Source organism: Procambarus clarkii, chromosome 68 (assembly GCF_040958095.1).
Source record: "Procambarus clarkii isolate CNS0578487 chromosome 68, FALCON_Pclarkii_2.0, whole genome shotgun sequence".
Classification (NCBI taxonomy): Eukaryota; Metazoa; Arthropoda; class Malacostraca; order Decapoda; family Cambaridae; genus Procambarus; species Procambarus clarkii.
Window position 1 is genome coordinate 38251 of NC_091217.1, and position 16471 is coordinate 54721.

The 16471-nt window shown below is 45.9% G+C and overlaps 1 protein-coding gene across 4 annotated transcripts in view; it reads right to left on the reverse strand.

The window, feature by feature from the left end:
* Positions 1–16471, reverse strand: part of LOC123774751 (major facilitator superfamily domain-containing protein 12) — a 92858-nt gene that overhangs the window by 18932 nt on the left and 57455 nt on the right. Inside the window, exons 2-5 of one of the 4 annotated variants that reach the window (XM_069310734.1) lie at positions 14057–14162; positions 11080–11172; positions 1981–2386; positions 1725–1881 (exon numbers count right to left, since the gene is read on the reverse strand). In XM_069310734.1, coding sequence (XP_069166835.1) covers positions 1725–1881; positions 1981–2094 — 271 coding nt within the window. In that variant the 5' untranslated portion in view covers positions 2095–2386; positions 11080–11172; positions 14057–14162. Of the gene's footprint in view, positions 1–1724; positions 1882–1980; positions 2387–10484; positions 10716–11079; positions 11173–14056; positions 14163–16471 lie in introns of those variants that run through there. The other 3 variants (XM_045769312.2, XM_045769311.2, XM_045769314.2) reach the window with 3 other exon arrangements.

A 16471-nucleotide genomic window follows, 5' to 3' on the forward strand; every position in this document is an offset into this window, starting at 1 on the left:
GCACTTTCTCTGAAAAGATGAGAGGTATCACGTAACATATACATGGAAGATACTGGAAGTTCAGGTCCCAAATATGCACAAAAAAGTAACATACTGGAGTGAAAGATATGGCAGGAAATGCAAAACAGACTCCAAACACAGTCTCAAGTGTAAATATAATAGAGCCCAAAAGGCTCAGGAACGTGTACATCAATTGATTGACAGTTGAAAGGCGGGACCAAAGAGCCAGAGATCAACCCCTGCAACACAACTAGGCGAGTACACACCCTAGCAGGAGTGTGTGGCCGTCCAGGGTGAAGGTGGAGGAGGGAGAGGCAGCGACTTGTTCTCCCCAGCAGGCAGGTGGGACTGGTCGTGACCCCGGCAAGGTGGCCACCACCCCTACCCCCACCACCATCCCTACAACCACCATCACCACCACCACCACCCCCACTACCACCACCCTATCAGCATCACCACCACTACCACCACCACCTCCTCAAGCAACACCACCACCACCCCAACCACCACCACCCTATCAGCATCACCACCACTACCACCACCCCCTCAAGCAACACCACCACCATCCCAACCACCACAAGCATCACCACCACCACTATCACCACCACCACAACGACGACGACAACCACCACGACCACCATCACCACCACAACGACGACCACCATCACCACCACAACGACGACCACCACCACCAATTCCAGCTTCCACTTCCCCAATGACTCGCCCAACTGCTTCCACTCTCTATTTCGTGCCATAGGTCTCATTCGTTTTCATTTATCGTTGCCCATTGTTTCATCTTCCCGTCGTGAGGTGGACATCCAAAGCTTGGCACAACAGCCTTCACCCCCCCCCCCCACCCGCCTACATCACTGGCACCACCAGGGTCTCAGTGCCACACCCGCCTATACCTTTAGTGCCTTACCATCTTTATTGACACTCCCGGTTCCAGTACCAGCCCCTTGATGTTTATTGGCACTACCCAACTGTGGGTTCCAGTACCCCTTCCAGTGCCGTCCAAACAACCATTGGGCTCCACTACGTCTCTCTGCAAGTGGCCCATCCTACCCTGTCTGCTCGGATATATTATCACACAGACTGTTGAATTAAGTATACTCTTCATTCCTCAATATTGTGGGAGTATACTCCTCATTTCTCAGTGTTGTGGGGAGTATACTCTTTATTCCAGTGTTATGGGGAGTATGTCAGTAGATCTCAACAGGAAATAAGCATTATTTTGAAATTTGCCTATAGTGAAATTCTGCTTATTATACTGCCTGCAGCTGTAGGGAACACTGTACACTGCGTCAGTATTATGTGGGAGATTATTATGCTGCCTGCAGCTGTAGGGAACACTGTACACTATGTCAGTATTATGTGGGAGATTATTATGCTGCCTGCAGCTGTAGGGAACACTGTACACTATGTCAGTGTTATGTGGGAGATTATTATGCTGCCTGCAGCTGTAGGGAACACTGTACACTATGTCAGTATTAGGCTAAGCTGCAGTTCTCTCGCGTTCTCTTCACGAATAAAGTTCACATTCTTCTTTAGAAATGCTTGTAAAAGCAGGCGAGGGACGGGATGGTGTGGCAAAGGTGTGGCCAGCTCTCACCAACATACTCACGCCTCTGCACCAAGACAACAGGCCGTAACACCTTCAACGCTCACATATAAACACGACACATCCACAGCCGAGCAACAAGTGAGACAGACAGACGCCTTACCTATCAAGTGCCACACTTTCCGGCGTCCGTATCTGGCGCAGACGGGGAGTTTGTTTTCCTTGTCGGAGAATATGCCCACGAGCGGGGTGCTGATGCCGTCAGCGATCTGCCCCACCAGGAGCACCAGCCCCGCCATGGTCGGGCTGAACAACAGTACCTGCAGACATCACAACATTCAGAATTCCATTTATCAGTAGTCACTCTCATTTCATATTCGAATATTGCACTGATCGTTGGTGTAGAGGGCGCGACTTACCTTCTCGTAGTACATGAGGAGGTATGTGAACCACATGGAGGCGCACAGGTCATTGAAAACGTGACCCACGCCATAGCTCAGTTTAGTTATCCACGGCAGAGATTGCTTATCCATTGTGCTTGGTGTCGGCCCTGGCCGGGTGCCTGGAAGGTCAACGGGTGGCACGCACGCCTCTCGCAGGGGATGCTGGCGTGGATATTGTCAGCCCCCCGAGGTAGTCAGTGGGCAGAGTCTGCCACCAGCAGGAGCGGGGCGCCCTATGTGTTGCCAGTCGTCAGCAGCAATTGGACCAGCAGCTGCGTGTGGAGTGGTGGCTGCCGGAAGAGTGCCGGGAGGCGCGGAAGGCAGGAGCAGGAGTCTAGGCGAGCCGTCCAGCTGGTCCCAGGGCAGCAGCGACTACCACACTCTGCAAGGATATGCTGGTTATATACCTCTCACATAACCCACTCGCCTTCCTTGAATGCCAAGACAGTAATGTGCCACATTCGCCACGATATTGTACAAGCACTTCACTAGAACCAATTTTGTTCTCACTTAGCAGAGAGTGGCTCATATAAGTGGTGTGGGAACATGGATGGCGGTATGTGGGAGCATGGGGAGTATTGTGTGGGAGCATGGGGAGTATTGTGTGGGAGCATGGGGAGTATTGTGTGGGAGCATGGGGAGTATTGTGTGGAAGCATGGGGAGTATTGTGTGGGAGCATGGGGAGTATTGTGTGGGAGCATGGGGAGTATTGTGTGGGAGCATGGGGAGTATTGTGTGGAAGCATGGGGAGTATTGTGTGGGAGCATAGGGAGTATTGTGTGGGAGCATGGGGAGTATTGTGTGGGAGCATGGGGAGTATTGTGTGGGAGCATGGGGAGTATTATGTGGGAACATGGGTAATAGTGTGTGGGAGCAGGGGCACAGTGGTGCCCCTTTGTCCTGGCACAGTGGTGCCCCTTTGTCCTGGCACAGTGGTGCCCCTTTGTCCTGGCACAGTGGTGCCCCTTTGTCCTGGCACAGTGGTGCCCCTTTGTCCTGGCACAGTGGTGCCCCTTTGTCCTGGCACAGTGGTGCCCCTTTGTCCTGGCACAGTGGTGCCCCTTTGTCCTGGCACAGTGGTGCCCCTTTGTCCTGGCACAGTGGATTTCTCACAATTTCTCTTGGTGATTTCGACAGCCCTTTTATCTTAACCTGTATGTAGACATGTTCTTCTCTCCTCCATGGACAGAGTTAGAGATCTGTTTATGAATGATAACAGAAATATGAGAATCATCAGGAGAAAACGCTAAGCCAGTATGACTATAGCACATGGAAGGAGAGGTAAACTCCGTCAGTGGAAGGAGTGAGTTTCCTGTAGAGTATCCGGTTCTCACAAGGGTCGAGCCATGACACTACGGACGAGGCTACTGTCACCCCCCCCCCCTATTGCTCTCCTCTTGTTATGTTCCTCTAACATCTCCCCTCTCCATCCCCTCCCTCTTCTATAATCAGGTATCCTTAAAATTGTAATTCTCATCATTCTAGTTTTACACTAGATGTTATGCCTATGTAAGTCTCACCGCTCTAAGCTTTTACCTGTTGTATAGCACGACAGCACAACTGTAATTATCTCTGTAAAGAGTTTTTGGATAGATTGCCGAAATCTATAAATGTCCATTTCCTAGTGTGTGTGTGTGTGTGTGTGGCCACCTCTACCCCTTTACATCCTCTTCGCACCCTGGGCATGTGTTGGCCGTGAAGTCCGCCACATGTCACTGTACTGTGAGGACCTAGCCGGAGACTGCTGCCTCACTGTGCATCTGCCTGGCCTGCAGCGCCTCCCTCAGGTTCCCCCCCCCCTCCCCTCCCGCCCTGCCCTCCTCCTCCTTCCCTCCCGCCCATAGCTACAGGTCCAACCCGTCCTCCTAATACCATGTCGCAGTTTGACGTATAATTTACCTAATGCCAAAAACTGTCGTACTAGAAAATGGCAGCGGCTTCCGAAATTGACATAATGACTCGTTTTCTTTTCGTGGGCCCTCTGGTAGGTTAGGATAAGGCATTTTAGTACGGCAGTTTCTTGTCGTTGGGAACGCTGGCGAGAGCGGACTGGCAGAACCCGTGGTTAAATGCCTGCTGTCGCCTAGCGAGATGTCAACCGAGTGCAACTATCCCCACGACCTGTGCTGGGCGGTGGACCACTGACCCCAGAACATAACATGACTATGTAGGTCGAGCCAGACCTCACTGCCCCGTAGTCACTCTTAGGTAACCATTGTTAGGTAAACACATAATGGACTCACGAACTAAACCTCTATACATGTTTAGCTAATTCAAGTTACACCATTTTTTAACTAGTGTTGAAGAGTTTAAAACATTAATCAACAGTCTATTTACAGGTCGGGTTAGTTCAGATGATCACAAGGTCACAGTCACTCAATGAATACGATATGTCGTTATCTTCACGTCAACCTCACAATAGCATCGGCCCAATACTTACGGTTACAAGAAATAGCACTGATTGACCTTTCCATTTTAACAAAAGCAATCTCGCACTTAAATACGTCCAAGGATCCTTCAAGTTTAATTCATAAGAACTCAGGAATTAAGGAAACTTGGCTAATACGAGGCAGCTCGCATTTACATCCACCCAAACTCCTATTTACATCCACCCAACCTGCCATTATATCCACCCAAACTCCCATTTATATCCACCCAATTCTTCAGCGGAAGGATACATTCCCATTTGAAACTGGACACGTCCACTGTAAATATAGTCACTGGGAACTGAGAGTGAAATTGAGCCGGCTAATAACAGCAAACTCACACTAAGAACAGCAAAGCTAAACCGGTACTTGGACAACCTGAAATAACAACGTTCGTTGCAGCAGCTCCAGTGTGACGTGGGAAGTCAGTGTCCGTACAGCAGGTTGTGTTAAAATATGCTGTTAGGGTAAGTTTTTGCATGTTATTTTGTGTCAGGTTAGAGTAGGTTAAGGTAGGTCGGATCATTGCAGAGAAGCAGCGTTAGCTAACTGCCTAGTTCAGGGAGTAGTTAAATTGGTGTCAGCGCCAGCCTGCGCCATTCAGGAATTACTGATTTAAGAAATCATAATATTCTTATTATATACTGGACCAAATCCCGGTGCCACAGGTAGATTCATACCCTTCTGGGTATCAAGGTCGAATTCCGGGCAGGGCGAGATGTTGAGTTGCAATAAATAGCCCTCTTTGACCCTGGCCGGGTCAAAGAGTTCTTAGTGATATATGGCTTGCGCGTTCATGCAGCTTTCTCACACATGTTAGACTCAGTGCGGCCCGTGCATGCGCCAGAATTTGATGAAAAACTGTACCCAAATGGATCCATGAGTGTCGTCGGGGATTGGTCAGTCAGGGAGCTTAGTTAATAAGCGCCAAGACTGACCAATCCTTATAGACGATCATTGGTGCGGTGGTCACGGTACTGTGTACGTTTAGGGGTGATCCTGGACAGCATGGGTTCGAATCCTGGCCGGGTCAAAGAGTTCTTAGTGATATATGGCTTGCGCGTTCATGCAGCTTTCTCACATATATATATATATATCTCACATATATATATATATATATATATATATATATATATATATATATATATATATATATATATATATATATACATATAAGCAATGATCACCATTTTAAAACTTAAATGAATAGATGGGTATGAAAATAATGGTCTAACCAGGCAATTAGCTATGTTAGGTCTAACCAGGCAATCAGCTATGTTACTACACAATAAACAGGTACCAAAGACTATCTCATAACATGTCCACCCCAGCCAGCCTCAGCCCCGCGACTAACGTGGCGGGGCCGCGGGAGCAAGCATGGCAAAAGCGCCTACAAGTTACCAACTACGAACCACATGAAATCTTTAGATACTCTGCTATCTAAGAGTAATAGTTAAGAATAAAATTATCACTATACTAATATGCACATAACACTGCTTAGGTGTAATTAAGAAATTAGGTGCATACAAGAAACTGGAATAATTACAGGGGTAAATCAGTGAGGCTGGGTTGATACACTGCTCGCAGTAATGGAACATCCCAAATATGGTCATCCCCCCCCCATGAGACGCCACGGTCTCCCCCCCCCCCACAGGAATGAATTTGCAATAGCATTAGCAAAATATTACATAAAGGCAAACACATGGATATAATGATTAAATAATGGAAAAACAAATGATTAATGGTTATATAATGGAAAACAAATGGATATAATGCTTAATTTTAAATAACTGTGGAAAGAAATAATGAACATACATGTTTATCATGATAAGTGTTAGAATCAAATATATAGATTCATAACAGGAGGCTTCAGATGAGCTGATGTAAGATAACAGCTGCTTGCTTACAAAAGGTCTTTATCAGACCTCAACGGAGATTATTACATTAACATTTACATCTGTCCTGTACACCTTATAATAACCATTAGTTACAGAGATTGTGCCATTTCAATAGCTATGTCTTTACAATTAAACATTATACATTAATGGTACGTCTTTACGCTAATACTTAGATGATTTAGCTATGGAAGTATTGTAGGGGTCATTGGAAAGCTGCTGTTTATTACTATTAGTCTTCACGCTACAATGTTTATTCTTTAATCTTGTCTGCCATTTATATTGGAAGCGAAACATGGATACAGAGCAAGGATTTTAGAAATTGTATCCTTAGTAATAAGGTGGTTTGCCGTTTAACGCAGCGTGAGTTTAGATTTATCTCTAAATGAGTCAATTTTATCACAGTCCAAGATATAATGCTCAAGTGTGTCCCTGTCTCTGTCCACACACTTTACACTTGACTTCATATAGATCTCTATATAAGCCGAACTGTCAGAGATACTTGTAGCCGTCTTATTCGAGCTGTGACTGTTGGTCTGGGGTATACCCACTGTGTTGGTCTGGGGTATACCCACTGTGTTGGTCTGGGGTATACCCACTGTGTTGGTCTGGGGTATACCCACTGTGTTGGTCTGAGGTATAACCACTGTGTTGGTCTGGGGTATACCCACTGTGTTGGTCTGGGGTATACCCACTGTGTTGGTCTGGGGTATAACCACTGTGTTGGTCTGGGGTATAACCACTGTGTTGGTCTGGGGTATAACCACTGTGTTGGTCTGGGGTATAACCACTGTGTTGGTCTGGGGTATACCCACTGTGTTGGTCTGGGGTATAACCACTGTGTTGGTCTGGGGTATAACCACTGTGTTGGTCTGGGGTATAACCACTGTGTTGGTCTGGGGTATAACCACTGTGTTGGTCTGGGGTATAACCACTGTGTTGGTCTGGGGTATAACCACTGTGTTGGTCTGGGGTATACCCACTGTGTTGGTCTGGGGTATACCCACTGTGTTGGTCTGGGGTATACCCACTGTGTTGGTCTGGGGTATAACCACTGTGTTGGTCTGGGGTATAACCACTGTGTTGGTCTGGGGTATAACCACTGTGTTGGTCTGGGGTATACCCACTGTGTTGGTCTGGGGTATACCCACTGTGTTGGTCTGGGGTATAACCACTGTGTTGGTCTGGGGTATAACCACTGTGTTGGTCTGGGGTATAACCACTGTGTTGGTCTGGGGTATAACCACTGTGTTGGTCTGGGGTATAACCACTGTGTTGGTCTGGGGTATAACCACTGTGTTGGTCTGGGGTATAACCACTGTGTTGGTCTGGGGTATAACCACTGTGTTGGTCTGGGGTATAACCACTGTGTTGGTCTGGGGTATAACCACTGTGTTGGTCTGGGGTATAACCACTGTGTTGGTCTGGGGTATACCCACTGTGTTGGTCTGGGGTATACCCACTGTGTTGGTCTGGGGTATACCCACAAGCTCACTACCGCTGCCTCAGGACCCAGGCTGAGTTTAGTGCCACCCCCTTAACATATTATTGCTAAGGTAGAAGTATAGGTAGTATTTATATATAAAAGTCAGTATGTATTTAGAGGACTGATGTTTTTTTATGATAAATTATTATATACCAGAGCTCGTAAATATCTGCGTGGTTTCCCTTGGTGCTGGGGGTGGTCTAAGCCCCGTCAACACCATCCTGAGCTGCGCTGAGTACTGCCGCACAGCTGTCTTACTTTGTGGTCGTGTTGGCAACTTTTGTTCATTCACTCAGTTACCGAGGAGGACATGGCGTCATGGTCGAGGAGGACATGGTGACATGGTCGAGGAGGATATGGCGCCATGGTCGAGGAGGATATGGCGCCATTGTGGAGGAGGACATGGTGTCATGGTGGAGGAGGACATGGTGACATGCATGACCGAGATGGACATGGTGTCATGGCCGAGGAGGATATGGCGCCATGGTGGAGGAGGACATGGTGTCATGGCCGAGGAGGAGATGACCAAGGAGAATGTCCCTGGAACGTCTAGCTATGACCGACATCCTGGGGTTGAGCAGTCATCTGGGAAACAGTGTGAGACATATAGCTATTACCCTTTCCTGCGATTACTCCGTTTTCTTTGTGAATGATTCCATACTAAATTGGGGACCCGGCCTGGCTCGTCTCTCTCTCTCCCATGCCTCCTACTCCCCCCACCCCTCTTTGACTTGACTTTGCCAAAAGCATTCGAAACATCTCTGAGCGTAATATTGCATTGATCTTCTTTCGACATTGCATTGGCTATATGCTCGTACATCAGGGCAACAGCTGCATGGCCCCCTCTGCGAATTTCAAGCCCAAGTTGTTATAAGGTGGCTTCATTGCAAATGTTGCAGACGAGGAGTCACAATAACGTAGCTGAAATATGGTGACCAAATTGATCAACACTGCAAATGTTGTTAAGGTCTATTGTTTGAATCGAGAGTATTGTTGCAGCTAATGTTATCGACTACAGTTGCAATTTACTATTTATTGCTGGGAATAAGTTCAGATTTTCTTCAAAGTTTAACCTAAATATTTTTCCCAGAATTTCCTTAATTCCTGTTCTTGTTCTCTCTCCTCGTTGTGTTTATTTCCTGATGCGTCTTGATGTAGGGCGGGTCCTGGGCCGAGGCTCCCATCAGGGTCTTTACTCTTCTCTGGAACTTTCCCGGGTTTCTGTAGTCGACTTGAATTTGGTCTGACCGGCCCTTGTTTACCGCCGGGGAGAGGAGACAGGGAGGGAGGAAGAGTAGGGGGGGGATGGAGAGGTCTGATATTGGAGGGTGGGACAGGTGTTGGGGAGAGGGAGTAGTGAGGATGGGACAGGTGTTGTAGTGAATGGGAGGGGAGTAGTGAGAGCGGTTGATTACCACTAACTAGGAATTATGAAATTTGTTACACACATTTTATAGCATTTTATACCTGATGAACCGCATTAAAAAAATAAAAAATAAAAAAGTTAATTTCTAATAACAGAGGCACCTGTGAGAAGCCCGGCGCGCTCCCACCCTCTTACGGAGATCCTGCTACAGTAGGTGAAGGATGTGCTGGTGAGGATGGGGGGGAGGTGAGGTCAGGGCTGTGACCCGGGGCTGCCAGGGGCTCACCGGGTCCCTGCCCACCACCTCACCTCCAGTAGCATGACGAGGGGAGATACCAGGATGTACTCTGTACATACGGTGTACACTGTACTACTGTGCACGAGGGAGGGGGGGAGTTCTAACACTGTCAAAACACACATGCAGCCTACTGGACAACGCTCTGGGGTCATAGTCTTAAGGGCCCTGGTTCGATTCCCAGTCAAAGCAGAAATGGGCAAAGTTTCTTTCACCTGATGCACCTATTCATCTGCCAGTAAATAGGTACCTGGGAGTTAGACAGCTGCTACGGGCTTCTGTGTAATCACCTAATTGTGCTTGCGGGGGTTGAGCTTTGGCTCTTTGGTCCCGCCTCTCAACTGTCAATCAACTGGTGTACAGATTCCTGAGCGTGCGTGTGTGTATGTGTGTGTATGTGTGTGTATGTGTGTGTATGTGTGTGTGTGTGTGTGTGTGTGTGTGTGTGTGTGTGTGTGTGTGTGTGTGTGTGTGTGTGTGTGTGTGTGTGTGTGTGTGTGTGTGTCGGAGAGTAGTAGTAGATATGAGACAAAATTAGGTCGCCTTAGTAGTTGAGACCTGCACAACCTGCACAACAGTGTTTTGAGAAGGAAGAATCCTGAAATAAATGATATTAGCGGGACAGCCAAAGCTACACAACCCCCAAGACTCCTATAACAGGCTAGTTGATACTGACACCTATATTCGCGCTCTGGTCTCATAGGCTACCTAAATATTTTATTTTAAAATAGTCCTCGAAGAGCGAACGGATTATCAGGAGAAAGCGCCAACCCATTATGACTATATAGCACTTAGAAGGGATCAGGATAAGCATCTGGGATGGGAAGAGGGGAGGGGGGGAAGGGAATGACATGACATAAAACAAGAATATTAACATTTACCAACCATTAAACTGTTGCACAGTGGAGCCCCAAGACATGATCTGCATGGAGCCAAAGTACACAGTATACAACTCTTATACACATCATTCATTTTACACTCCCAAGAATATTTAAGCATTATTCAACTTACTTCACATATGTTAAGGCAGACTACCCGACCTGCGTATCAGGTACGAAATAAGCACTTGACGATTTTGCTTTTATGGAAAGACACTTAAAATTTGTGGCGTTAAACCCAAGTTCGTCCGGGTCAAATGCACCCCCAAATAACACTTATCCCACGATGGAAGGGTTGGTGGTCCAACTGAAAGCGGTAGCTGCCACAGGGATCGAACGACACAGATAGGCAACTGAGGCAACGTCGTTGTTTATCAATGTTTATGTAGCCTGCCGTCCATTGGTGATGTAATGAATTTAACCCTGAGATAAACCCTATTACACGATAGTGAGAACCCGCTGCTCAAGTGGCTGTCTACTGTTGTTAAGTTTACTTCATTTATTATGCACCCCCATACCCATCCTGAGAGCAGTAGTGGTCCCCCACACCCATCCTGCGTGTGATAGTGGACCCCATACTAGTCCTGTGAGCGGTAGTGAACGCCATGCCAATCTTGTAAGGGGTAGTGGACCCCATACCCATTCTGTGTGCGGTAATGGTCCACATATCCATCCTGTGAGCAGTGTAGTCCACATACTCATACTGCGAACGGTAGTAGATCACATACCCATCTCGAGAGCGGTAGTGGTCCCCATATCCATCCTGCGAGTGATAGTGGACCATACCAATCCTGTGATCAGTAGTGGACATCATACCCATCCTGTGGGCGGTATTGGAAACATTACAGAAAGGCGTAACTGGCTTAGGAACTAAACCCCCCAAATTCATTTAGCTAAGCAATTTTCTATCTTGATAGGCTAGTTATATAGGTAAATAAATATATCAACAGCCTTTTATAGCCTCATGGGTCCGAGACCTGGACCACAACAATCTTTAGGCTAAGCTGAACTTTCCACCACCCCCAGCTGGGTGTGTGCGGGGGTGCATGATAAGCAAATCAAAATTATAATTTAAAATTACGTGTTTACACTCTACAGTAAGCCAACTTGTGATCTTTGGCTAGATTTCTGGTAGTGCATATTTTTTAATGAAATACCTATAAATTTCTTAAATATTTTTTACTGGATGACCCATAGGTATGTGACTCTTCCCACACAGTAGTATGCTGATAGAATATCTACTGTAAATTTTACTTTTCCTCAGTTTATTTAATTTTATGGAGTACTCGCCTGACAGCTGAGTGGACAGCGCTTCAGATTCGTAGTCTGAGGTTCCTGGTTCGATCCCCGGTGGAGGCGGAGACAAATGGGCAAAATGTTTCTTTCACCCTGATGCCCCTGTTACCTAGCAGTAAATAGGTACCCGGGAGTTAGACAGCTGCTACGGGCTGCTTCCTAGAAGGTGTGTAACAAAAAGGAGGCCTGATCGAGGACCGGGCCGCGGGGACGCTAAGTCTCGAAATTATCTCAAGATAACCTCAAAATAGCTCAGTATATTACTGCCCTCAGGCTGCTCAAGGTGGTAATCAACTCCATCTTTAAGAGCAAATGCTTTGAAAAACTCTTTAGTCTAATCATGCATACGGAGATCAATAAAACATGGTTTCCAAAGGAAACAGACTTTAAATCTATCATTGATGACAGTCACAGTTAATGTGTCTACTTTGAATATATTACTCATTTGAGTGCAAGGAGTATTACAATCAATTATGTCTGAAGACTGGAGGCCCAGTTATTTATTCGAGCTCCTTAGAATATAAGCCATCTCTCACTGTCACGACAACTGCTCTTCCGGCAGCAGCAGCAGAGAGATGCAAGGAACCGTATATAAATTGATATTGATATATATCTATCGTGGAAATCAAAATTTAATTCACTTGGGTTCTGGGAGACTCGAGCTCTCGACCCCACGAGCTTGAGGCAAAAGCTCTCCGTCAGTGGCTGGGTGAAGTACAAAACTTCAGATGGACAGTGGTTTGCTGTCTCAAATCTTCACTGTTGTGGCCTAGAGGTTAAGAGCTTTTGGCTCACGTGGGGGTCGAGAGTTTTGGAAATGAAATTGGGAATATGTTGTCCACAGAGTGTTTATCTTCCTGTTTACCCGTGTATTTTCATGATTTTCTTTATACTGTATATGAATGGACATGTCTATCTGTTCAAGATAGATATGTCCTTCTGTTTATGCTCAGAAGAACATAAACTGCCAACATGTCACACTCTTAATTTACTACCCCATTATATAGGACCCCATTAATACCCCATGTATGTCATTCATCCATGTCACCTACCACCTTACTATTAGAGGATATAATCAGGTGATACACAGACGAATTTGTCTTTGAGAATGTGAGGTGAGACCTTACGAAACGCATCACTAGGCGTCAGACCCAAATAATAAGTAAAAATGAACTTTGGAGAGTTAATTTTTAATCTTCCTGCTTCAGTGAAGAAAAACATTACGAATATCGAGAAGATTCGTGCCAGAATCATAAATCTAAAACTTTTTGTCGTTTGCAACGAATCATTTACACATATACATATCAATAATCTTTTTATATCACAAGTGATTCAACAAGAGGCTCACAACAGTCACTATACAAGGCACTTTACATGTATGGTGAGTCACACAGTTACTAGTCTTGCTCCACACCCACCCAACTGGGTGGAAGCTTTACAGTCATGCATGCATTACCTAAAGTAAGCAAATTTTGGATACTTTGCTAGGATACCTAATGCGCATTAACACCCGGGCCATAACAATAGGTCAAAACTTGGCCTTTTTTAAATGATAAGCAAAAAAGGTGGAAATGCTGCCCCTCTGAAAAAAATAACCGATATTTTTGCTGCCCTTCTGAAAATTTTGTTGTTGTTGTCCATAACACACATATTCACTATTCTCTCTCTCAAATTATCTAGGTGATATCTGCATCCTAGTCACATTCTCCTATGCACTTCCCTGTAAATACACATATATAGGCCTGCCTTGATTTGCATAGTATGTTTCATATTAATTGCTAAATTCTCCTATGCATATATCACAAGGGCTCAAAATAAAATAGAACCAATTTATATTTAATAAAACAATAAGCCTAGCCTGTAAATTCTCCATACGGCTTGTTATCATTTACACGCCTCATATTTGCACAGTTTAGGTCACTTTATTACTCAAAACTCTCTAATAAATTATGTGTGCAAATTAAAGTAGGATATTCGCGTCTATAATAAGAGGAATCTAAAGCAACGACTCATTTCTGACATTGCGTATGTATATTGAAATAAGCTTTATTAGGTCAAGAGCCTATCGATTAGGGTCTACTGTCGCGGGAAGAGACTAGGCTTGCACACCTGCCCAGTATGCTGATAAATAGTTTAATAAAAGGTAAATATTCCGTGAGCACTCACTCTCAGTAGATAAGAATGTCATAAGGATAAAAATGTGAGCTACAAATGTGGCCGGTGAGCTTGTTTTCTCTCACTTGAGGTACTCCAGCCGCGTTATCAAGATAAGATGCGTTCCACACAGTCGTATAGTTCCTCTGTTTCTGGTACTCGACGAGTACAAGTATATTTTGCTATATTAAGACATTCTCTGAGACATACCTTCAAGACAATTCTGCGAGTTCGGTACAGCACAAGACTGCTCACCTTGCTGTAGACGTTGTCTGGTCTCTTCGGCCCCAAAGACTCTTCTTAATAATGTAATTTGAGTGAAGGTTTTCTCCTCTGATGACAGCACGAGTCGTTTCGAGCTCTTGGAAAAAAAATGGAGGGATTGCGTCACTGCAAGCTTAACACAAGCGCATAATAATAATTGCCATTGTTTGTTAAAGGATAATTAAACTTATAAAAGTATTCAAAGCAACTTAAACACCACTAGCAACACGTGTGGTGTTGCTAGTGGTGTTTAAAATGGTGTTCGTTGCAAGTACTGTGTGATACTCGCACTCTCAACGTGGACACGAAACACAGGCTGGACGGAGTGACACTGGGCTGCACCGAATGCAGCTCAACGTTGCCAGATGTAGCGCCGATAAAGCTTATGCTATTGTACAGTACAAAACATCTATTTTTGTCTAGTTTTAATTCAAATGTTCAAAGTTCAGTTATAAATATATTGAAAAAATATATAAAGATTTTTTTGTTATGACATTTGTTAGTTGCTTATTGCTCTAGTGTGTGCTTGACAGTCATACACCTGGCAGTGAGGGTCTTGGGTGGGGGGGGACTGCAGCTCAGCAGCTCCTGTACGGGCGACCCGCCACTGGTAACAAGAAATCTCCTTTCCGTAATATGTGGTCGTTGTTATAAGGCACTTTGTCTGCCCTGTGTATATATAGCTGTGTGATGCTAGTTTGGTGTGTCCCAGCCTTAGGCTGGTCATTGTTGTATCTATTTCTCCGTTTTGTGCCTGGTGTGTTTCCCAGTTTCCGGCTGCAGAAGGGAACTACCCAGGTTCCAATTGGGTGGTTCCCTGCTGCGCCCGGGTCTCCCTTCCCTCCTCCTTCCTCACTTCTCCCTCTCTTCCAATTGCCTCTGTCTCCCATCTCCACCCAGCGGTCACTATTCTCCCCGTCTCACACTTCTCTCTATCTCCTCCCTTTCTTCCAATGAAACTAGGTAGTGGAAACAGGAGGCCAGAAACAGGATACCGAATGGGAGAGGAAGTCCTTCATAAAACGGACAGAGAGAAAGATCTAGGAGTTGATATCGAGTCAAACCTGTCTCCTGAAGCCCACATAAAAATAATAACATCGGCGGCGTATGCGAGGCTGACTAACATCAGAACTACCTTCAGGAACCTGTGTAAGGAATCTTTCAGAACTTTGTATACCACATATGTAAGACCAATCCTGGAGTATGCGGCCCCAGCATGGAGCCCATAACCTTTTCAAGCACAGGACTAAGCTGGAAAACGTGCCACTAGGCTAGTTCCAAAACTAAGAGGCATGAGTTACGAGGAAAGACTGCGTGAAATGCACTCTACCTTCCCCCACTCCACCTTCCAACCACTCCCAAGTAAGTAAGTAAGTAATTATCAAAAGAAGGCACCAAACCGGGAAGGCTATGTAGCACCATCAAATACGCAAAATAATCAGAGGGCGCTAAATATCACCAAGGATGCCAATACGAGAACAAAAACGCATAAGGCGAACGATATCAAAAGTATCCGAGTCACCAAGAATTCTATCGAGGGACAGGTGACCGCGAGGGGCGGTCGGAAAGCAAGACACACGCTCGTCCTGGAAGTCAGGACATTCAAGAAGGACATGCACGACCGTAAGAGGGACAATGCAACTAGGACAATAAGGAGCAGGGCGGCGCTCCATCAAGTGACCATGGGTTAAGCGAGTATGGCCAATACGCAACCTCGCCAGAGCTGTTTCCCACCGCCGGTTACGGTGGAAGGAGGACGGCCACGAGGAAACACAACATTTAAGAGTACGTAGCTTGTTACCAGTAACAGACAACCAAGAAGCCTGCCAACGGGTAAGAACTGAGGAATGGATAACTGGGTAAAAGTCGGAATACGGAATGCCTTTACGAGAGATGGGACAAGAGCGGACAGCTTCCTTAGCGGCAGCATCCGCACGCTCATTTAAAGACACACCAATATGGCTGGGAACCCAACAAAACTCAACCGACTTAAATTTACTGTGAACGAGAAACAGCCAATGCTGGATCTCGACAACTACTGGATGAACCGGATTAAAGGACCCGAGAGCCATGAGGGCACTACGAGAGTCAACAACAACCACAAAGGAAGACTGACAACGAGAAAGCAGGAGACGAAGAGCATAGAGAATAGCATAAAGTTCTGCTGTAAAGATGCTAGTCTCCGGAGGCAAGCGACACATATAAGTGCGATCAGGAAAAACAACAGAGTAGCCAACACCGTCCGCTGACATAGACCCATCGGTGAAGACAGAAACGGAGCGGGAGTGAGAAGAAAAGTGCTCGAGGAAAAGGCGTTTTAGAACCGTAGGAGGGGTAAAAGCTTTAGTGATACGGGTCAAGGAAGTACAAAACCGCGGAAGAGGGACCCTCCACGGGGGCAAAGAA